This window comes from Bubalus bubalis, chromosome 4 (genome assembly GCF_019923935.1).
Source record: "Bubalus bubalis isolate 160015118507 breed Murrah chromosome 4, NDDB_SH_1, whole genome shotgun sequence".
Classification (NCBI taxonomy): Eukaryota; Metazoa; Chordata; class Mammalia; order Artiodactyla; family Bovidae; genus Bubalus; species Bubalus bubalis.
The window spans coordinates 158553714-158570111 of NC_059160.1; the positions used below are offsets into that span (position 1 = coordinate 158553714).

At 35.9% G+C, this 16398-nt stretch overlaps 1 protein-coding gene and 1 non-coding gene across 6 annotated transcripts in view; one reads left to right on the forward strand and one right to left on the reverse strand.

Moving 5' to 3' along the window:
* Positions 1 to 16398, forward strand: part of CCSER2 (coiled-coil serine rich protein 2) — a 168564-nt gene that overhangs the window by 129865 nt on the left and 22301 nt on the right. For all 5 annotated transcript variants that reach the window (XM_025284867.3, XM_025284865.3, XM_025284864.3 and 2 more), the window contains one exon: positions 4808 to 4897. In XM_025284867.3, coding sequence (XP_025140652.3) covers positions 4808 to 4897 — 90 coding nt within the window. The remainder of the gene's footprint in view (positions 1 to 4807; positions 4898 to 16398) is intronic.
* On the reverse strand, positions 4617 to 4688 carry TRNAR-GCG. Its single transcript has one exon. It is a non-coding gene; the product is annotated as a tRNA-Arg (tRNA).

The window sequence follows — 16398 nt, forward strand, 5'->3', positions numbered from 1 at the left end:
AGAGACTCGATGGGATAATCTTCCCAACTACTAATGGAAGAAAACTTGAGGCTCATTAATCATATGTCATGGTATATCATTTGAATGTTAAATTTGTTTAATTTATAGATTAAAACATTTTTGAAATAAAAATTATTTTTAACTAAAAACTTAAATTTCTATTTTTGTAAATATTTAGATAAAATAGGTTTCAGGAAAGAGATAAAGGGTATACTGAAGAAGTACTGAATTATTTATCTACAAATAAGTATCTAAAATTATTCTTATTATATACTTAGATAAAATGTTTATGGACTGCTCTAAGGTAACTATTCGTAGGTTAGAATAATGTATCTTGCAAAAGATAAAAGAGGACATAGAGAAATACCAAGGATATCTAAAAATAGCAAAACTAAGGTGACAGAAATTCAACCAAATGTAATAAATATTAATATAATAATAAATGGAGATGGCATTATCTCATGTAGAGAGCTTTGTTGAGGATTTAAAGCAAAATCCATTCATTTCTTCACATAAAGGAAAGTTAGGTAAAGTAAAATGGCATAGTAATACTGAATATAAAAGGTTGGGAGTTTCAATATTAAAATAAATCCAAGACTGAAATAATTATAAAAAAGTCACTTTATATTGATACATGATTAATAAATAATGAAAGATAACAGCTTTTTATGCTGAGAAGTTTTAATAATTCTTTTAACTTCAGTATGCCCTTTAAAAAAATACTTTTCTCATTTATAATATTACCTTTAACCAGTTAACAGTAATTTTTAAATATTTTCTAAAATTCAGTCCATATTCTGATTTCTCTAGTTCTGAAAATATCTCGTATGTTTATACATTACATCAAGTTATATCCCTTAAGTCTCTTTTACTTTAGAATCTTTTTTTTTTTTTCATTGTACTCCCTTATTAAAGAGACTGGGTCAGTTATCCTGAAGAATATCTCACCTTACAAATAACATTTAGAAAGGTTTTAGAAATATCTAAGAGAATCCTAAAGAAAGAAAGAAAAACACAAGCAAAAACATTACTCTTTATTAATATGTGAAATTGTCTGTATTTGATATATTAAATTTAGACATTATTTATTTTAAAAGAGCCCATCACCTATCTTTAGTTATGGTCTAGAAAGTCTCTTGTTCAAATCAAGAATTTCAAAGGATATAAACCATTGAAAGCAGAGATATGCAATTGCATTTTTCAGATTACCAAAATTAAAATTTCCCTTCTTTTTATAGTCTTTTTCTTTCTTTATATCCCTTAATTAGTTTTCTAAAAAATAGCAAAATGTCATCAGAGGAGCCATGGAATAGGAATTAGAGAACTTTTCTTGTCTGTATTAATTAGCTGAATGACATTGGCAGTTTCTATCACTCTAGTGCTTTCTTTATCAAAAATGTGGAGGTTTTTCTAGGTGATTTCAAAGTCCTTTTCCATTTTTAGCTTGCTATACTTTTTATTTTTTTTTCAGAAATAGACACTCAGCTCTAACCTCTGTTTATATGTAAACTTAAAAAAATACATCGACAACATAATGTGTTAAATTCTTATTTTATGAGAAATATGCAGATATAAAATCAGATTGCAGTGCTTCAAAAATTAGGCCAAAAAGTATAGAAGCTTGACTATTTAAACCTTATTCCAAATGCTTAGAATGTCTGTATATTTTCACCTCAGTATACTGTAGTTAAATAATAATTAATTTAGATATATTTGTTCTTTGAGTCCTCAGAATAACTATTTATAATAGCCAGGACATGGAAGCAACCTAGATGCCCATCAGCAGATGAATGGATAAGAAAGCTGTGGTACATATACACAATGGAGTATTACTCAGCCATTAAAAAGAATACATTTGAATCAGTTCTAATGAGGTGGATGAAACTGGAGCCTATTATACAGAGTGAAGTCAGCCAGAAAGAAAAACACCAATACAGTATACTAACGCATATATATGGAATTTAGAAAGATGGTAACAATAACCCTGTGTATGAGACAGCAAAAGAGACACTGATATATAGATCAGTCTTATGGACTCTGTGGGAGAGGGAGAGGGTGGGGAGATTTGGGAGAAGGGCATTGAAACATGTATAATATCATGTATGAAACGAGTCGCCAGTCCAGGTTCGATGCACAATACTGGATGCTTGGGGCTGGTGCACTGGGACGACCCAGAGGGATGGTATGGGGAGGGAGGAGGGAGGAGGGTTCAGGATGGGGAACAAAGGTATACCTGTGGCGGATTCATTTCGATATTTGGCAAAACTAATACAATATTGTAAAGTTAAAAATAAAATAAAATTAAAAAAAAAAAGAAAGTACTGGTGTAGAATTTTCTTTGTGGAGACATAGAAAGTGGAATTCAGCTTAAGTAGGCTAGCTGTGTAATTGAGTATTTGAGAACCCATGACAAGACTGAAGCTGCGTAGACCTAGGTTCAAATCCTGGCTCTGAAACTTAGTAGCCATACTCTCTTAGGGAAGTTACTTAATTTTTTTTAAGCTCTTCTGTGTGTGGGGATAGTAAAATAACACCGATGGTGACAGTATAGTGTTGTATTATAAATTAAATGAACTATGTATGTAAACTCCTTAATGCTATAATTGGCCCATGGGTACATGATAAATAATAACTTTTATTTGATGATTTGCTCCAAATCACCATCTAGTGAATCAGTGCCTGTCTAGTGATGTTTTAAGTTTTAAGTAAAAGTCTGACTAAAGTGACTTGAAAATAAGAATGTTTATAAACTTAAATAACAAGAAAGTGTATTGGCCCATCTGTTTTCATGGTTTCCTAATTGGTCATATGGGTAATGGTAAAGTTCTCGCATGACTTTTCTGAAGTCCTCTTGGATTCTTGCATGTCCTTCCATGGTCACAAGATGTTTGTGGTGACTCTGTGTCACATACTCATGCTGTGGTCCCCAAAGATAGGAAAAGCACCTGTTTTTCTTTAGCATATCCATTTTTAAAATTAGGAACGCTTTCTTAGAAAGAACCCAGAAGTGCCTCATGTTTTATTGGCTACATTTGGGTTCTTTGTCCCTTAAGCATTGAGGAGTAGGATTAATCACATTGGTTCAGACTAATCAAAGTCTATCGAGTCAAGAGAGGATACATACTTCCTGAAATATGGGACCACACAGAAGGTGAGCATCTGAAAGAATCTGTCAGCAGTAAAGAACGCAGATGGAGAGGGAATGATATGAGTAGCTGTTGTCTGTCTATTGAAATGTCCCTAAAAGCTACATTTTTCGAATTATAGAAAATTCAAATATTTGCCAGTTATTGTCCTACATATGTTAGTTAGCACATAGGCTGCAGAAAGGAAATTGTTTCTGGAATTGCAGTAGTCAAGATAAAATAAGTAATGTGCTTGCATTAAGATAAATGTTTTATCTTTTTTCTGCTTTCATACCTCCCATATATGTTAAAAGTTAAGTCCTACTGAATTCCAAGAGATCTAAGTTGACCTGCTTATATATTGAATTTCATTTCAATGACTGTCCCATGTTTTGGAATGGAAAATGTGTACATACTACAAAGAATAGGAAACATGTCTGTATTACAGAGGTTTTTGTTTTGACTAGATTTTGCTTCTGGAAATTGTAATGATTTGATTGCAATTAAGAAAAAGTTTGAATATTGGTAAATATTTTTTTTTAATTTAATTTTTTTTTAAATTTTATTTTATTTTTAGACTTTACATAACTGTATTAGTTTTGCCAAATATCAATATTTTAAAAGTAGAAACATCATTTTAGCTTGATGAAATAATCAAGAATTTGTTATAGAGGTTTTCCTATAAAAAAGTATATTTACCTCCAGTGAGGTTGTTTGATAAATAATACAGCTGTATTCCAGCTTCACACTGAGGAGAAATTCTCATTATCAGTCTTCTCATTTTTTAAAATAGTTTGATGTTTATTTGAGAGACCATAGTTTACACAATAGGCATGTTACTTTGTGTCGTGTAAATGACTGAATAAATATGTTCTGAGTGAAGTTACGAGAAGAGAATTTATTTACGAACTGAGATGGTCAGATGGATTTTGTCAAAGGGCAGAAATCCTTTAAAATACTCCAGTCCAATAAAGTTAACACGTCTTTAAAGAGGCTTTTAAATGCATTGCAGGAGTGAAGAAACAACTTTTCTGGAGGGCCTGTAGTATTTAATATCTGAGTCCCATCAAAAATGAGTTTAAGAGACTGGGTACAGTGATTGTAGTACCATTTTAGGGAAATATTTAGTTTTGCAGTTATATTCTTTATATGCTTATATATTGCTGTATATATTCTGTGTCTGTATACATGTATATTTATATACATAAAACCATAGGTAGTGTGTTTCATGGTAAGAGATTGCCAAGGGTAGTTTCGACTATTTAAAATTTTGCCTTGGTGGGTGAACCTAAAACCTAGTCTGTGGATAAGATGGGAGACTACTAAGTAGATTTTCATGTTTTTCTTTTATTTTAACCTCCTAAAGTGAGGTCGACAGTCATGTCTGACTCTTTGTGACCCCGTGGACTGTAGCCCGCCAGACTCCTCTGTCCATGGGATTCTCCAGGCAAGAATACTGGAGTGGGTTGCCATTTCCTTCTCCTGGGGATCTTCCCAACCCAGGGATTGAACCTGGGTCTCCTGCATCGCAGGCAGATGCTTTATCCTCTGAGCCACCAGGGAAGCCCCATTTTAACCTCCTAAGAGAGACCCTAATTGCTTTGTTTGTATGTATAAGTGTATATGTAAAATTACACTAACATATACAATATTTTAATGTAAAAATTTGTGTTTTTGTTTAGGCAACTCGGTGTAACTGCCATCAAAAATCTAAAGAGGAAAAATGTACATATGCTGATAAATATACCCAAACATCCTGGAGAAGAATTCCTGTAAGTAACACATGCTCTTCTCCTCTTTTCTTGTCATTTTCTATTTTGATGTTTTGGTCTACTGTTTTTACTCTAATAATTTTGCATCTGCCATGACTGTCAAAATTTTTTTTTAAGGTAAGTGGATTTTTCTTGTCTCCCAGTTGTTTCTGTGCTTTCTAAAGTTTCTATTCTGTGTCTTATATGAATGAATGTGCTTTAATAGCTTTTCCATTCTGCATACTGTAGGTCATTTTATTTGAGTGTCTAGTCTCCCACTCATTGCATGTATTTATGAGAGTGGTGTTTCCCCATGCCTACAAGAAAAAGAAGTCCAAAATACAGTCTTCTTCAATGGCATAAGACTCTGAAAATATATTATGTAGCATATTCTTTTTATTTGTTGAGATTTTTCAAATACATTCTCTTACTACGATTACCCAAATGTTGAGGCTGTTAGGAAGCATAAATGCATTCAGATACAGACAGTAAAGGTTATGTTTTAGGCATAGAGTAAGGAATAGTTTCTTCTAAATGGTAGAAAATAATCATGCATTCTGTGCTTCCTCATTGTTTTTCAAAAATATTACATTTAAAAACATATTATGTGCTAAAATACACTTTCTGAAGTCAGTTCAGGATATGCCTGAGCCAGAGAGCTGTCATGGCTGTCAGTCATTGTTATCCTATGGTATGGTGCCAACTAATAAATACTTCTTGGTAAGAGAATGCCTGATAAGCCAGCCTTGACCCTGCTTTTGCCTTATTTTGATCTGTGGAATCCTAGTAACACAAATGAACAGGGAATTATAATGGTTAATTAATCAACAGTCTGATTTTTTTAAGCTTAGTTATAGGCCTTTAAAGTTTATAAAATACTTATTTCTTTTCATTTAATAAGTAGTTATTTTTTGTGTGCTCTGTATAAAGTATGATGCTAATAATTTCAGCAAAGGTTTGCTGAGCCCTTCCTATCTCAGTTGCCTCTTGAAGTGTGGAATTGGGGAAGCAGACACACAGACAAAGAAAGATTCTTCCATCTTCCATCAAAGTGCTTATTAAAGGAATTGGCAAGGGGATACAATTAAAGTGTAGAAAGTGCTGTAAGGTTCAAAGGATTGGGAAAGTCTAGATAAAAGAATCGAACTTAGTGAAAAGAGTAAATGTGGTGGTTGAACCATAGAAAGCACAAGATCAGTAGATAGAGATGAGTTCTAGAATTGAGAATGAGAGACTCTTCTACATTAGCACCCTTCCATAGAATTTCCTTGCTGTCTAATGCAGTTGCCACTAGCTGAATGTGACTGTTGAATACTTGAAAATGTGGCCAGTGTGATTGCAGAAGAGAATTTTAAGAACTATTTAATTGTAATTAATTTAAATATAAATAGCCACAAATGGCTAGTAGATATTGGACAGAACATCTCTAGAGTTAATGATGAAGTAGACCTAGATGTATATGGGAAAACTGTGCTGTGCATTGTTGCTCAGTTGTGTCCAACTTGTTGCGACACCATGGACTGCAGCCTTCTAGGCTCCTCTGCCCGTGGGGATTCTCCAGGCAAGAATACTGGAGTGGGTTGCCTGGAGCAATAAGTAACAGGGAAGTCAGTGAAGGCAATTTTTGTAAGAAATGAAAAACAGTTAAAAAAAATGGAGTTCATATTTAGGTAGGGGGAAAAAAGAGAGAAAGAGGTAAGAATGAGTTGTAGGAGAAGATGGTACCTTCAGAAGAGTGGATAAGTCAGTTTCCGACCAAATGTTCTCATTTAGGGACGGAATACTCAGATAAAATGGTGAAATGGATAATGTGGTGAGAAGAATAAAAACATTAAAGGTACCTAATCATTCACACAAAAACACTTGGAAGACGAGGAATATGCAGGAAAATGGTGATTATGTGAGAAAGAAGGATTCACATTAGACATAAAAACTTAATGAAACTTACTTTTAAATATTACTATCCATGTGCAAGCATGTTCTTATATAGCATTTATAAGGACATTTCTTGGACTGGATTGTAAGTTTTTTTAAATGTATTTTCAGCATCATTGTTTAAATGCTGCTCTGCTTGTTTATGACTGCACTGGGCCTTTGTTGCTGCAAGCAAGCTTTCTTTAGTTGTGGTGAGTGAGGGCTACTGTCTAGCTGCAGTGTGTGGCCTTCTCACTGTCACAGCTTCTCTTGTTGCGGAACATGGGTTCTGGAGCTGGGGCTCGGTAGCTGCGGCCCGTGGGCTTAGTTGCCCTGAGGCATGTGAAATCTTCCCCGACTAGGGATTGAACCCATGTCACCTGCATTGGCAGGAAGATAACACTGGACCAACAGGGAAGTCCTACAGTATCATTTTAAAAGCATGTAGCAGCAGTATTTGAAGATGCTAAGTTAGTTTGCACATTAAGTAAATTCTAAATTTTCATGATACATACTTTTATAAAGTATTTGTTCAAACATCTTAGCTATAGAAGCCACAATACCAGAATACATTTCTAGACTCACACATCAGAACTTAATGTTTTGCCCTTTAATCTCAAAGAAGGGATTACAAGATGGACCCAAAGGATTCATATAATGACCCAACCTGGATTACTCTGAAAATTGAGTGTAGTGTTTTATCAGTGTCAGTGGTAAAGGTACCTATCAATTAAAACTTAGATCATGCACAGTTTGACCTGATACTAGTTTTCTCTCATATTTTAAGAATTCTTACTAAAAAAAAAATGCTAGGCTTAAGCAGTATGTGAACCAAGAACTTACAGATGTACAAGCTGGATTTAGAAAAGGCAGAGGAATCAGAGATCAAATTGCCAACATCTGTTGGGTCATAGAAAAAGCAAGAGAATTACAGAAAGATAGCTGCTGCTTCGTTGATTACGCTCATGCCTTTGACTGTGTGGATCACAACAAACCGTGGAAAATTCTTCATGATATGGGAATACCGGATCACCTTACCTGCCTCCTGAGAAATCTGTATGCAGGTCAAGAATCAGTAGTTAGAACCGGACATGAAACAACAGACTGGTTCAGAATTGGAAAAGGAGTACGTCAAGGCTGTGTATTGTCACCCTGCTTATTCAACTTAATATGCAGAGTATATCATGTGAAATGCTGGGTTGGATGAAGCACAAGCTGGAATCAAGACTTCCGGGAGAAATATCAATAACCTCAGATACGCAGATGACACCACCCTTATGGCAGAAAACGAAGAGGAACTAAAGGGCCTCTTGATGAAGGTGAAAGAGGAGAGTGAAAGCTGGCTTAAGGCTTAACATTAAAAAAACTGAGATCATGGCGTCTGGTCCCATCACTTCATGGCAAATAGATGGGGAAACAATGGAAACAGTGACAGACATTATTTTTGGGGGCTCCAAAATCACTGCAGATGGTGACCACAGCCATGAAATTAAAGGGCGCTTGCTCCTTGGAAGAAAAGCTATGACCAACCCAGACAGCATATTAAAAAGCAGAGATATTACTTTGCCATTAAAGGTCTGTCTAGTCAAAGCTATGGTTTTTCCAGTAGTTATGTATGGATGTGAGAGTTGGACCATAATGAAGGCTGAGTGCTGAAGAATTGATGCTTTTGAACTGTGGTGTTGAAGAAGACTCTTGAGGGTCCCTTGGACTGCAAGGAGATCAAACCAGTCCATCCTACAGGAAGTCAACCATGAATATTCATTGGAAGGACTGATGCTGAAGCTAAAACTCCAGAATTTTGGCTACCTGAGGCGAAGAGCTGACTAATTGAAAAATACCCTGATGCTGGGAAGGATTGAAGGCAGGAGGAGAAGGAAATGACAGAGGACAAGAAGGTTGGATGGCATCACTGACTCAATTGACATGGTTTTGAGCAGGTTCCACCAGATGGTAAAAGATAGGGAAGCCAGGCATGCTGCATGCAGCCCAAGGGGTTGCAAAGATTTGGACACGACTGAGCAACTGAACCGGAGAAGGCTATGGCACCCCACTCCAGTACTCTTGCCTGGAAAATCCCGTGGATGGAGGAGCCTGGTGGGCTGCAGTCCATGGGGTCGCAAAGAGTCGGACACGACTGAGCGACTTCACTTTCACTTTTCACTTTCATGCATTGGAGAAGGAAATGGCAACCCACTCCAGTGTTCTTGCCTGGAGAATCCCAGGGACAGGGGAGCCTGGTGGGCTGCCGTCTATGGGGTTGCACAGAGTCGGACACGACTGAAGTGACTTAGCAGCAGCAGCAGAGCGACTGAACAATTACATGTAGCAAAGGAATGAAAAAGGTGCTTTTAATATAAATTTTAAATGGTCTGTTGGATTTGGTTTCTAGTACTGAATTAATCCACCTTATAGCATATTTAATAGATATGAATAAAATTTATATAAATTTAATATTTGAATATGGTCAACATCATCTACAGTCCTTTGTGCTTATGCCTCAGATTTATTGGATCATTCATATATTTTAAAATGTCATTGTCAACTAAGTTCCTACTTCAGCTGTTTATAAAATAGACAATAGGAAAGTTTATAACAGACATACCACAAAAAACCTTATCAATTGTTCATAATTCCAAAAGGAGACAGTATTTACCTAGCTCTTACAGTCATGATGTATGTGCTAGTGAAGAACTCCCATCCTTTTTTTCTCTTGCCCAGGATATAAGGTGAAATGTTAAATGTGAGGATTAATGTAGCTGAAAGATTTGTCTTGAGTACTTAGTTTTCCTATGGACTTAGTTTTCCTAAGTCCTTTTTCTTTTACCAGAAAAATGCCTTTCTGATTTGGAAGTGGGCAGCATTATGTTTATTTTTATGCAAGGGTAATATCCTGATTTTAAACATAGATGTGCCATTTTCTCCAGTTGGAGAGATGTTCCGTTAGTGTTAGTATATATTTCCAAAGGGAATTAAGGGATTTATTTCTTTGCCAGATTCTTTATTTATATTCACTATTGTTTATATTTAAAATATGCCACTGGGAAAAGTATTTTAAGTGAAAAAAATATATTGCATTATGTGTATATACACATACATACTTTGGTGTATAAACATGTGATATTTATGATGTGGTCGTGCAGTAATGTTTAGTCAGTACTAGACATTGAACATGAAATATGACCTATGTTTCAGTGAGCTAAATGTTGATAGGAACCATCTTTGTACCAAGACAGCATTCTGGCATGTATTTGTGCATGACAGCACACCAAGAATTCTATTATATATGCCTTTTACACTCAAGGCTAGGGATAAATGAAATTTAGATATTATAGCAGTTTGAGTGACTTATCTGATCATAAATTTAAGGATATTTAAATTCATGTTCTCTAATACCAAATTCCAGAACTAAAATAGTAACTTTGTTTAGAAATATCCACTGAAAGAAGAAAAGTTTGTGTCACAGCAGGTAGAAAACAAAGGGCAGCACCAGTGTTTTCCATTGCTGGGAAATATTTCATATTCCATTGCTGGGAAATATTTCATACAGTGAGGGCAGGACATAGATTTTATTCTTAGAATTTAATGTTAGGAACTTCCTGGGTGGTCCAGTGGTTGAAAATCCACCTTGCAGTGCAGAGGACGGGGGTTAATCCCTGATAGGGGAACTAAGATCGCACATGCCGAGGAGCAGCTAAGCCTGTGTGCTCTAGAGGCCGGCCGAGTGATACAGTTAAAAAGTCTGTATGCTGCAATGAAAGACCCCATGTGCCACAGCTAAGACCACAACTTATACAGCCAAATAAACAAAGGGTTTTTTTTTTTCCCTTTTTTTTTTTAAAGAATTAATGTGAGGTAGTGAGAAATGCATGATCTTGCTAACTTTCTAAGAAGCAGCATGATTAAATCTGTCTTTTAGAAGAAATTGATCAGCTTCCATAAGAGATAATAAGAGAGATGATAAAAGCTGCTCCTCTTTTAGTTTGTGTTAGCAGAGTGCTAATTTATTAGGGCTTCATTTGTTGGAACATTCTAGCTTTTCTTTTTCTTAGGTAATTATAAAAACAGCTTTCCAGATGTTTTAGAAAATTCCTTTCTTAAAAAATGTCATACGTAACTAAAATTTTTTTCCTAGAGAATGTCTCTTTAGTTATTATGCTTGGAAGCTTCTTTTGGAAAATGACGTTGACATTTCTGACATAGCAGAAAATAATACCTAGTCCTAAAATTTCTCAACAAATGTAGCTACCCTGATGATTCAGAGCAGTAAAGCGCCAGTGACCTTCAGCCAAAGCCCACCCGTTACATGCCTGTGAAACAGGGTGGGTGGATTACTTCTTGTGGCCAGGAAGAACACACTTCATGAAGAATGATCTCAAGCATGTGCCAGATGATTTCAGCTTTTCTTGGATGGTTTGAGGGAAGATCTAAGGAAGCAGGAGTTTGCTGAGATTAAATACTAAAAGAAGGTAGAAAAGTCGGGAGTATTTCCTGTAGGACACAGTATAACCTTGCTTTTATCTGTACTTAGGCACCATTATGAAGTGGCCTTATTTTGTTTCATGTTACCTTGGTCCTGGAATACCTGGTACTCGGTGAGATTGTTTATGAGATCACTGAGCACCACAGGCTGCTTGTTATCTTTCTCAGACACATTACCTGGGCATGGATTAAATAAAACTTTACCAAGCAGGTGAAATTTATTGTTAAAACTGTAACTTGTGGATTGTTACCTCTGTTTTTAAAAAGCAGTTACTGTACTTTGCCATATTTTAGTGTAGTTATTGGTGATGGTAGCAGTAATGATTACATTTAGAATATTATGAGGGAGAGAGAAGTTTGGAGAATTACACTTGGATGGAATTATGGAGAGACTTAAGATGTTAGACTGAGAACATTCAACTTAATTCTGTAACCGGAAGTTTCTAGCAGGGACCAAACTTACTATATTTTGCTATATAGGAAGAGTAATATGAGAGGAGGAACTAAACATCTTGAGGCAGGGGCTGTGTCTCCTTCCTTCCTGTGTGCTTAGTGTCAGCGCAGGGCCCAGAGGACTGAACCAGTCCCAGTGAGAACGTAATGAAGGTAAGGAAAACTTATTAGACGATTATTATAACAAGCCCAGGCATGAGGAGATGAGGGCTAACTTACGATTTTTGATCTCTCATGGAATGGAGAGAAGATCACTGAAGCAGAATCTGTTGTCTTGATAGGTGATTAGATGAAAAAGGTGTGAAGAATGAAAAGAAGATGACTAAGTTATCAAATGTGGATGACAGGGTAGATGCATGTCAGTTAAGAAAATGGGAGAACTGAGAGAAAAAATTTTATTAGGGAAGGAAGACTGCAAAAGGTTTTATATATGTTTTAATCACTTGAACTTGGATTCTGGCAGTACAGAAGGGTAGAGGAATTTGAATATGTAGGATTGGAACTTGAAAGGTGCCAGAGAAATTAAGATACAGGTATAGATTCAAAATGGGGCAGGTTGTGTGTGGGGGGTGCATTCATGAGTGTATAGAAGACAGTTTCATCCACAAGAAAGCTCAGTGCTTCAGTGCCAAGTGCCCAGACCCCTTCTGAAGCAAGGAAGACCATTCCAGGAGACTTCCTAAGCTCTCCCAGAAGAGGGAGACACAAGCAAACTAATCTTCATGAATCAGAAGAAGTTTTATCTCTTCAGTGTTAAAATTAAAAGTCTGCCATCCTCTAAGCTCATGGTGACTCTCATCTGTGCTCATCTCTGCTTCAAGAAGAAGCAGCTGCTGAGGAAAGCGTGGCAGGTGTTCTGAAGGATTTGGCCCACAGTTCTGTATCTTGTTCCACAGGGTTAGAGTTCATGGAAGAGTGTTTTTACTTGGTCTCTTTAGGCTTTATCTTGAGAGAAATGAAATTTTCTCGCAAACCCTGAGTACAGATACTCTTTGTTTTTTACGTTTCCACATTCCTTTGTTCTTGTTTGTGTGTGTATGTGTGTGTGTTGTCCCACTAGTTTAAAGTGTACCTTGAGTGTTATGCATATGGTTAAGCTCTATGTCAGATATCCTATGTTTTCCTACAAGTACTTTATTTTTTCCCTTGGATGTAATATATTCATATGCATCCCTACTGCCTTTTGTTTTTATACGTGTCTACTGTGATTTCTCTAGCAGAAAGCATCTCATGCCAAACCATTTCATCTTAAAAGTCATCAGAAGATTTAAGGTAGACTCAGATGAGCAAAAGGCTCTTTCCTGGTCAGAGCTTAACTAAAAAAGCACCAACTAAGAGAGAATTATATGCTTTCCTGCCCTCTAATTAGTGCTCCAATATAAATATAATGTGAACTATATATATAAATGCTTTAGTATCCAAATTAAAGGAGAAACATGCAAAATTAATTTTAATAAAATATTCTGTTTAACCCGGTAGTACCATTTGAACATGTAATCAAAATAAAGAGATTGAGATAGATTGCATTCTGATTTTTGTTTTTGTACTAAGTCTGTGACATCTTGTATGTATTTTACATTTATAACACGTTTCAATTCAGAAACGTGTCTGCTTGGCCCCACGTAGTTGCTAGCAACCATATTGGACAGGGCCAGCTCTATATGGAGGTCACTGGGTTTGGCTTTAAACCTGAACTAAGTAACAGGAATTGACCAAAAAAACAAAGTAGAAAAAACCATAGATCCATTTATTCATTCATTCAGGGAACTTTGACTAGTTTTTTCTGTTTTTCAATCCCAACACTAAGGTCTTTGGATACTAAATAAAAGGTTGCCTGATTTTTGGCTTGTGATACTCATGGACAGTCAGCAAGATGTAAATCTGATGATAGGCCTTGTTTCTGGACCAGAGGATGGTAGACATGTCTTCCGGATATGGGGACTAGACCTTCTGACCCTCAAACCTGCCTTCATGCTGCCATGACTTCTGCAGTTTTCAGTTCAGGAGTACAGTGTATTCTAGCACTCACTGCCAGAACAGACCTATTCATCTGGGAACTTTTTCTTTCTTTGGTAATGCTGTCTTTTTGCTCAAAATTAAGTTTCCCTCCCTTTGCTTATTAAATCATACATCCTCTAAGTTTCTAAGTTAAAGTCTTCCCTACAAGTTCTAGAAACACTTCCAGTAGACATGGAATCATGGGGAGCCAACACATGCTGTTTCTTAGTGCTGTGGCTTGGAGTTGCTCACATGTCTGCTGTCTCTGAACTTGCCTGGTCTCATTTAGTTAGTCATACTTTATAGCTATTTCAGTTGTTTTTAACTACTGAAAGGAATATATAACTTTCTTATTATCGTGGAAATTAGTTTATAGAGTTGAGAAGGTCCTTAAACATATTTCCCTTCTCTCCCCAAGAAAATATGATCCTATCACTATAATTAGCATTTCAAATAATTTTCCTCTATGTTACTCTACAGTGCATTGCTTTTACGTCTCTATTTATGCTTTTACTTTTTATTTTAAATTCTTAAAATTCATAGGAAGTTGCAAAAATAGATCTCTTATTTCTTTCACCCAGTATCTCACAGTAGTTACATTTTATATAACTATAGTAGAGTATCAAAACCAGGAAATTGACATTTAGAGTATGTACTATTGCATTTTATCACTTGTGTAGATTCCTACAATGACTACCATATTTAAGGCACGGAATTATTGCACCACTACAAAGTTCTCCCTTGTGTGCTGCCTTTTAATAGTCATAGCCATTTCTTCCCTGCCTTTCCTAACCCCTGAAAACCACAGTGTTTTCCATATCTCTAATAATCTTGTCATTTCAAGAATTTTATATAAATGGTATATAGTGTGTGAGCTTTTGAGACTGGCTTATTTCATCCAGCATAATACCCAGGGGAACCCATCCAAGTAGTTGTGTCTATCAGTAATTTGCTCTTTATTGCCAAGTAGTATTCCATAGTAGGGATGTTCCAGTTTGTTTCACCATTCATCTATTGATAGACATTTTGGTAGTTCCCAGTTTTTTGCTATTACAGATAAAGCAAATATTTGTGTTGGTATAAAATTTTTCATTTCTCTAGGATAAATGCCCAGTAGTGTGATTTCTGGGTAATATTGTATCTGTATATTTAGTTTTCAAAGAAAGTGTCTGTTTATCAGAGCATCTGTACTGTTTTAGATTCTCATCAGTATTGTATGAGTGATCTGGTTTCTCTGTAGCCTCATTAGCATTTAGTGTTGGTTTTATTTTAATTCTAGCCATTCTAGTAGGTATGAAGTTGATATCTCATTGTGATTTTAATTTATATTTTCCTAATGGCTCATAGTGTTTGTCTTTTTGTGTGGTTATTAGCCATCATCATTGAAATGTTTCTTCAGATCTTTTATATAGCTTTTTTAATTGGATTTCTAATTGGATTGGATTTTTCTACTATTAAATGTATATACTTTTTATATTCTTGATATGAGTCCTTTTTCAGGTATGTGGCTTGTGAGTTTTTACCCTCAATAGCTTGTTTTTTCATCCTATTGACAGTCTTTCATGGAGCATAAAATTTTAATTTTGATGAAGTCCAATTTATTAATGTGTTTTTCTTTTACAGATTGTGCTCTTTGTGTTATGTATAAACTCTTCTTGATGCCCAAGACACTGAAATTTTTTTCTTATAAAATATTAAAATATTTATAGTTTAATATTTTATATTTAAATCTATGATCTATTTGAGCTATTTTTTTGGTAGAATATGAGATTTAGATCAAGGTGCATTATTTTTCTGTGAATATCTAGTTGCTTTGCACCATATGTTTAAAGACTCTCCTTGTTGAACTGCTTTTGTGCCATTGTCAAAAATCAGTTGACTGTACTTGTGTGGATCTGCTTCGGGGTTCTCTGTTCCACTAATCTATGTGTTTACTCCTTCACCAATACCATATTGTCTTGATTGCTGTAACTATATTTGCTGTTGTTCAGTCTCTCAGTTGTGTCTGACTCGTTGCAAGGACTGCAGCATATCAGGCTTCCCTGTCCTTCACCATATCCCAGAACTTGCTCAGACTCACGTCCATTGAATCAGTGATGCCATCCAACCATCTTGTCCTCTGTCATCCCTTCTCCTCCTGACTTCAATCTTTCCCAGCATCAGGGTCTTTTCCAGTGAGTCAGTTCTTCGCATCAGGTGGCCAGAGTATTGGAGTTTCAGCTTCAGCCTCAGTCCTTCCAGTGAAGGACTGATTTCCTTTAGGATTGACTGATTGGATCTCCTTACTCTCTAAGGGACTCTCAAGAGTCTTCTTCAACACCACAGTTCAAAAGCATCAATTCTTCAACACTCACCCTTCTTTATGGCCTAACTCTCACGCTGTGGGCTTCCCTGGTGGCTCAGCTGGTAAAGAATCTGCCTACAATGCAAGAGACCTGGGTTCGATCCCTGGGTTGGGAAGATCCCTTGGAAAAGGGAAAGGCTACTCACTCCAGTATTTTGGCCTGGAGAATTCCATGGACTTATATAGTCCATGGGCTCGCAAAGAGTCAGACATGACTGAGCGACTTTCACTCCCACACTATATAATAAGTCTTAAATTGAATATAGTGATTCATCCTACTTTATTATTATTTTTTAAAAATGTTACCTTTTGATGTAATTTTAGAATAAGA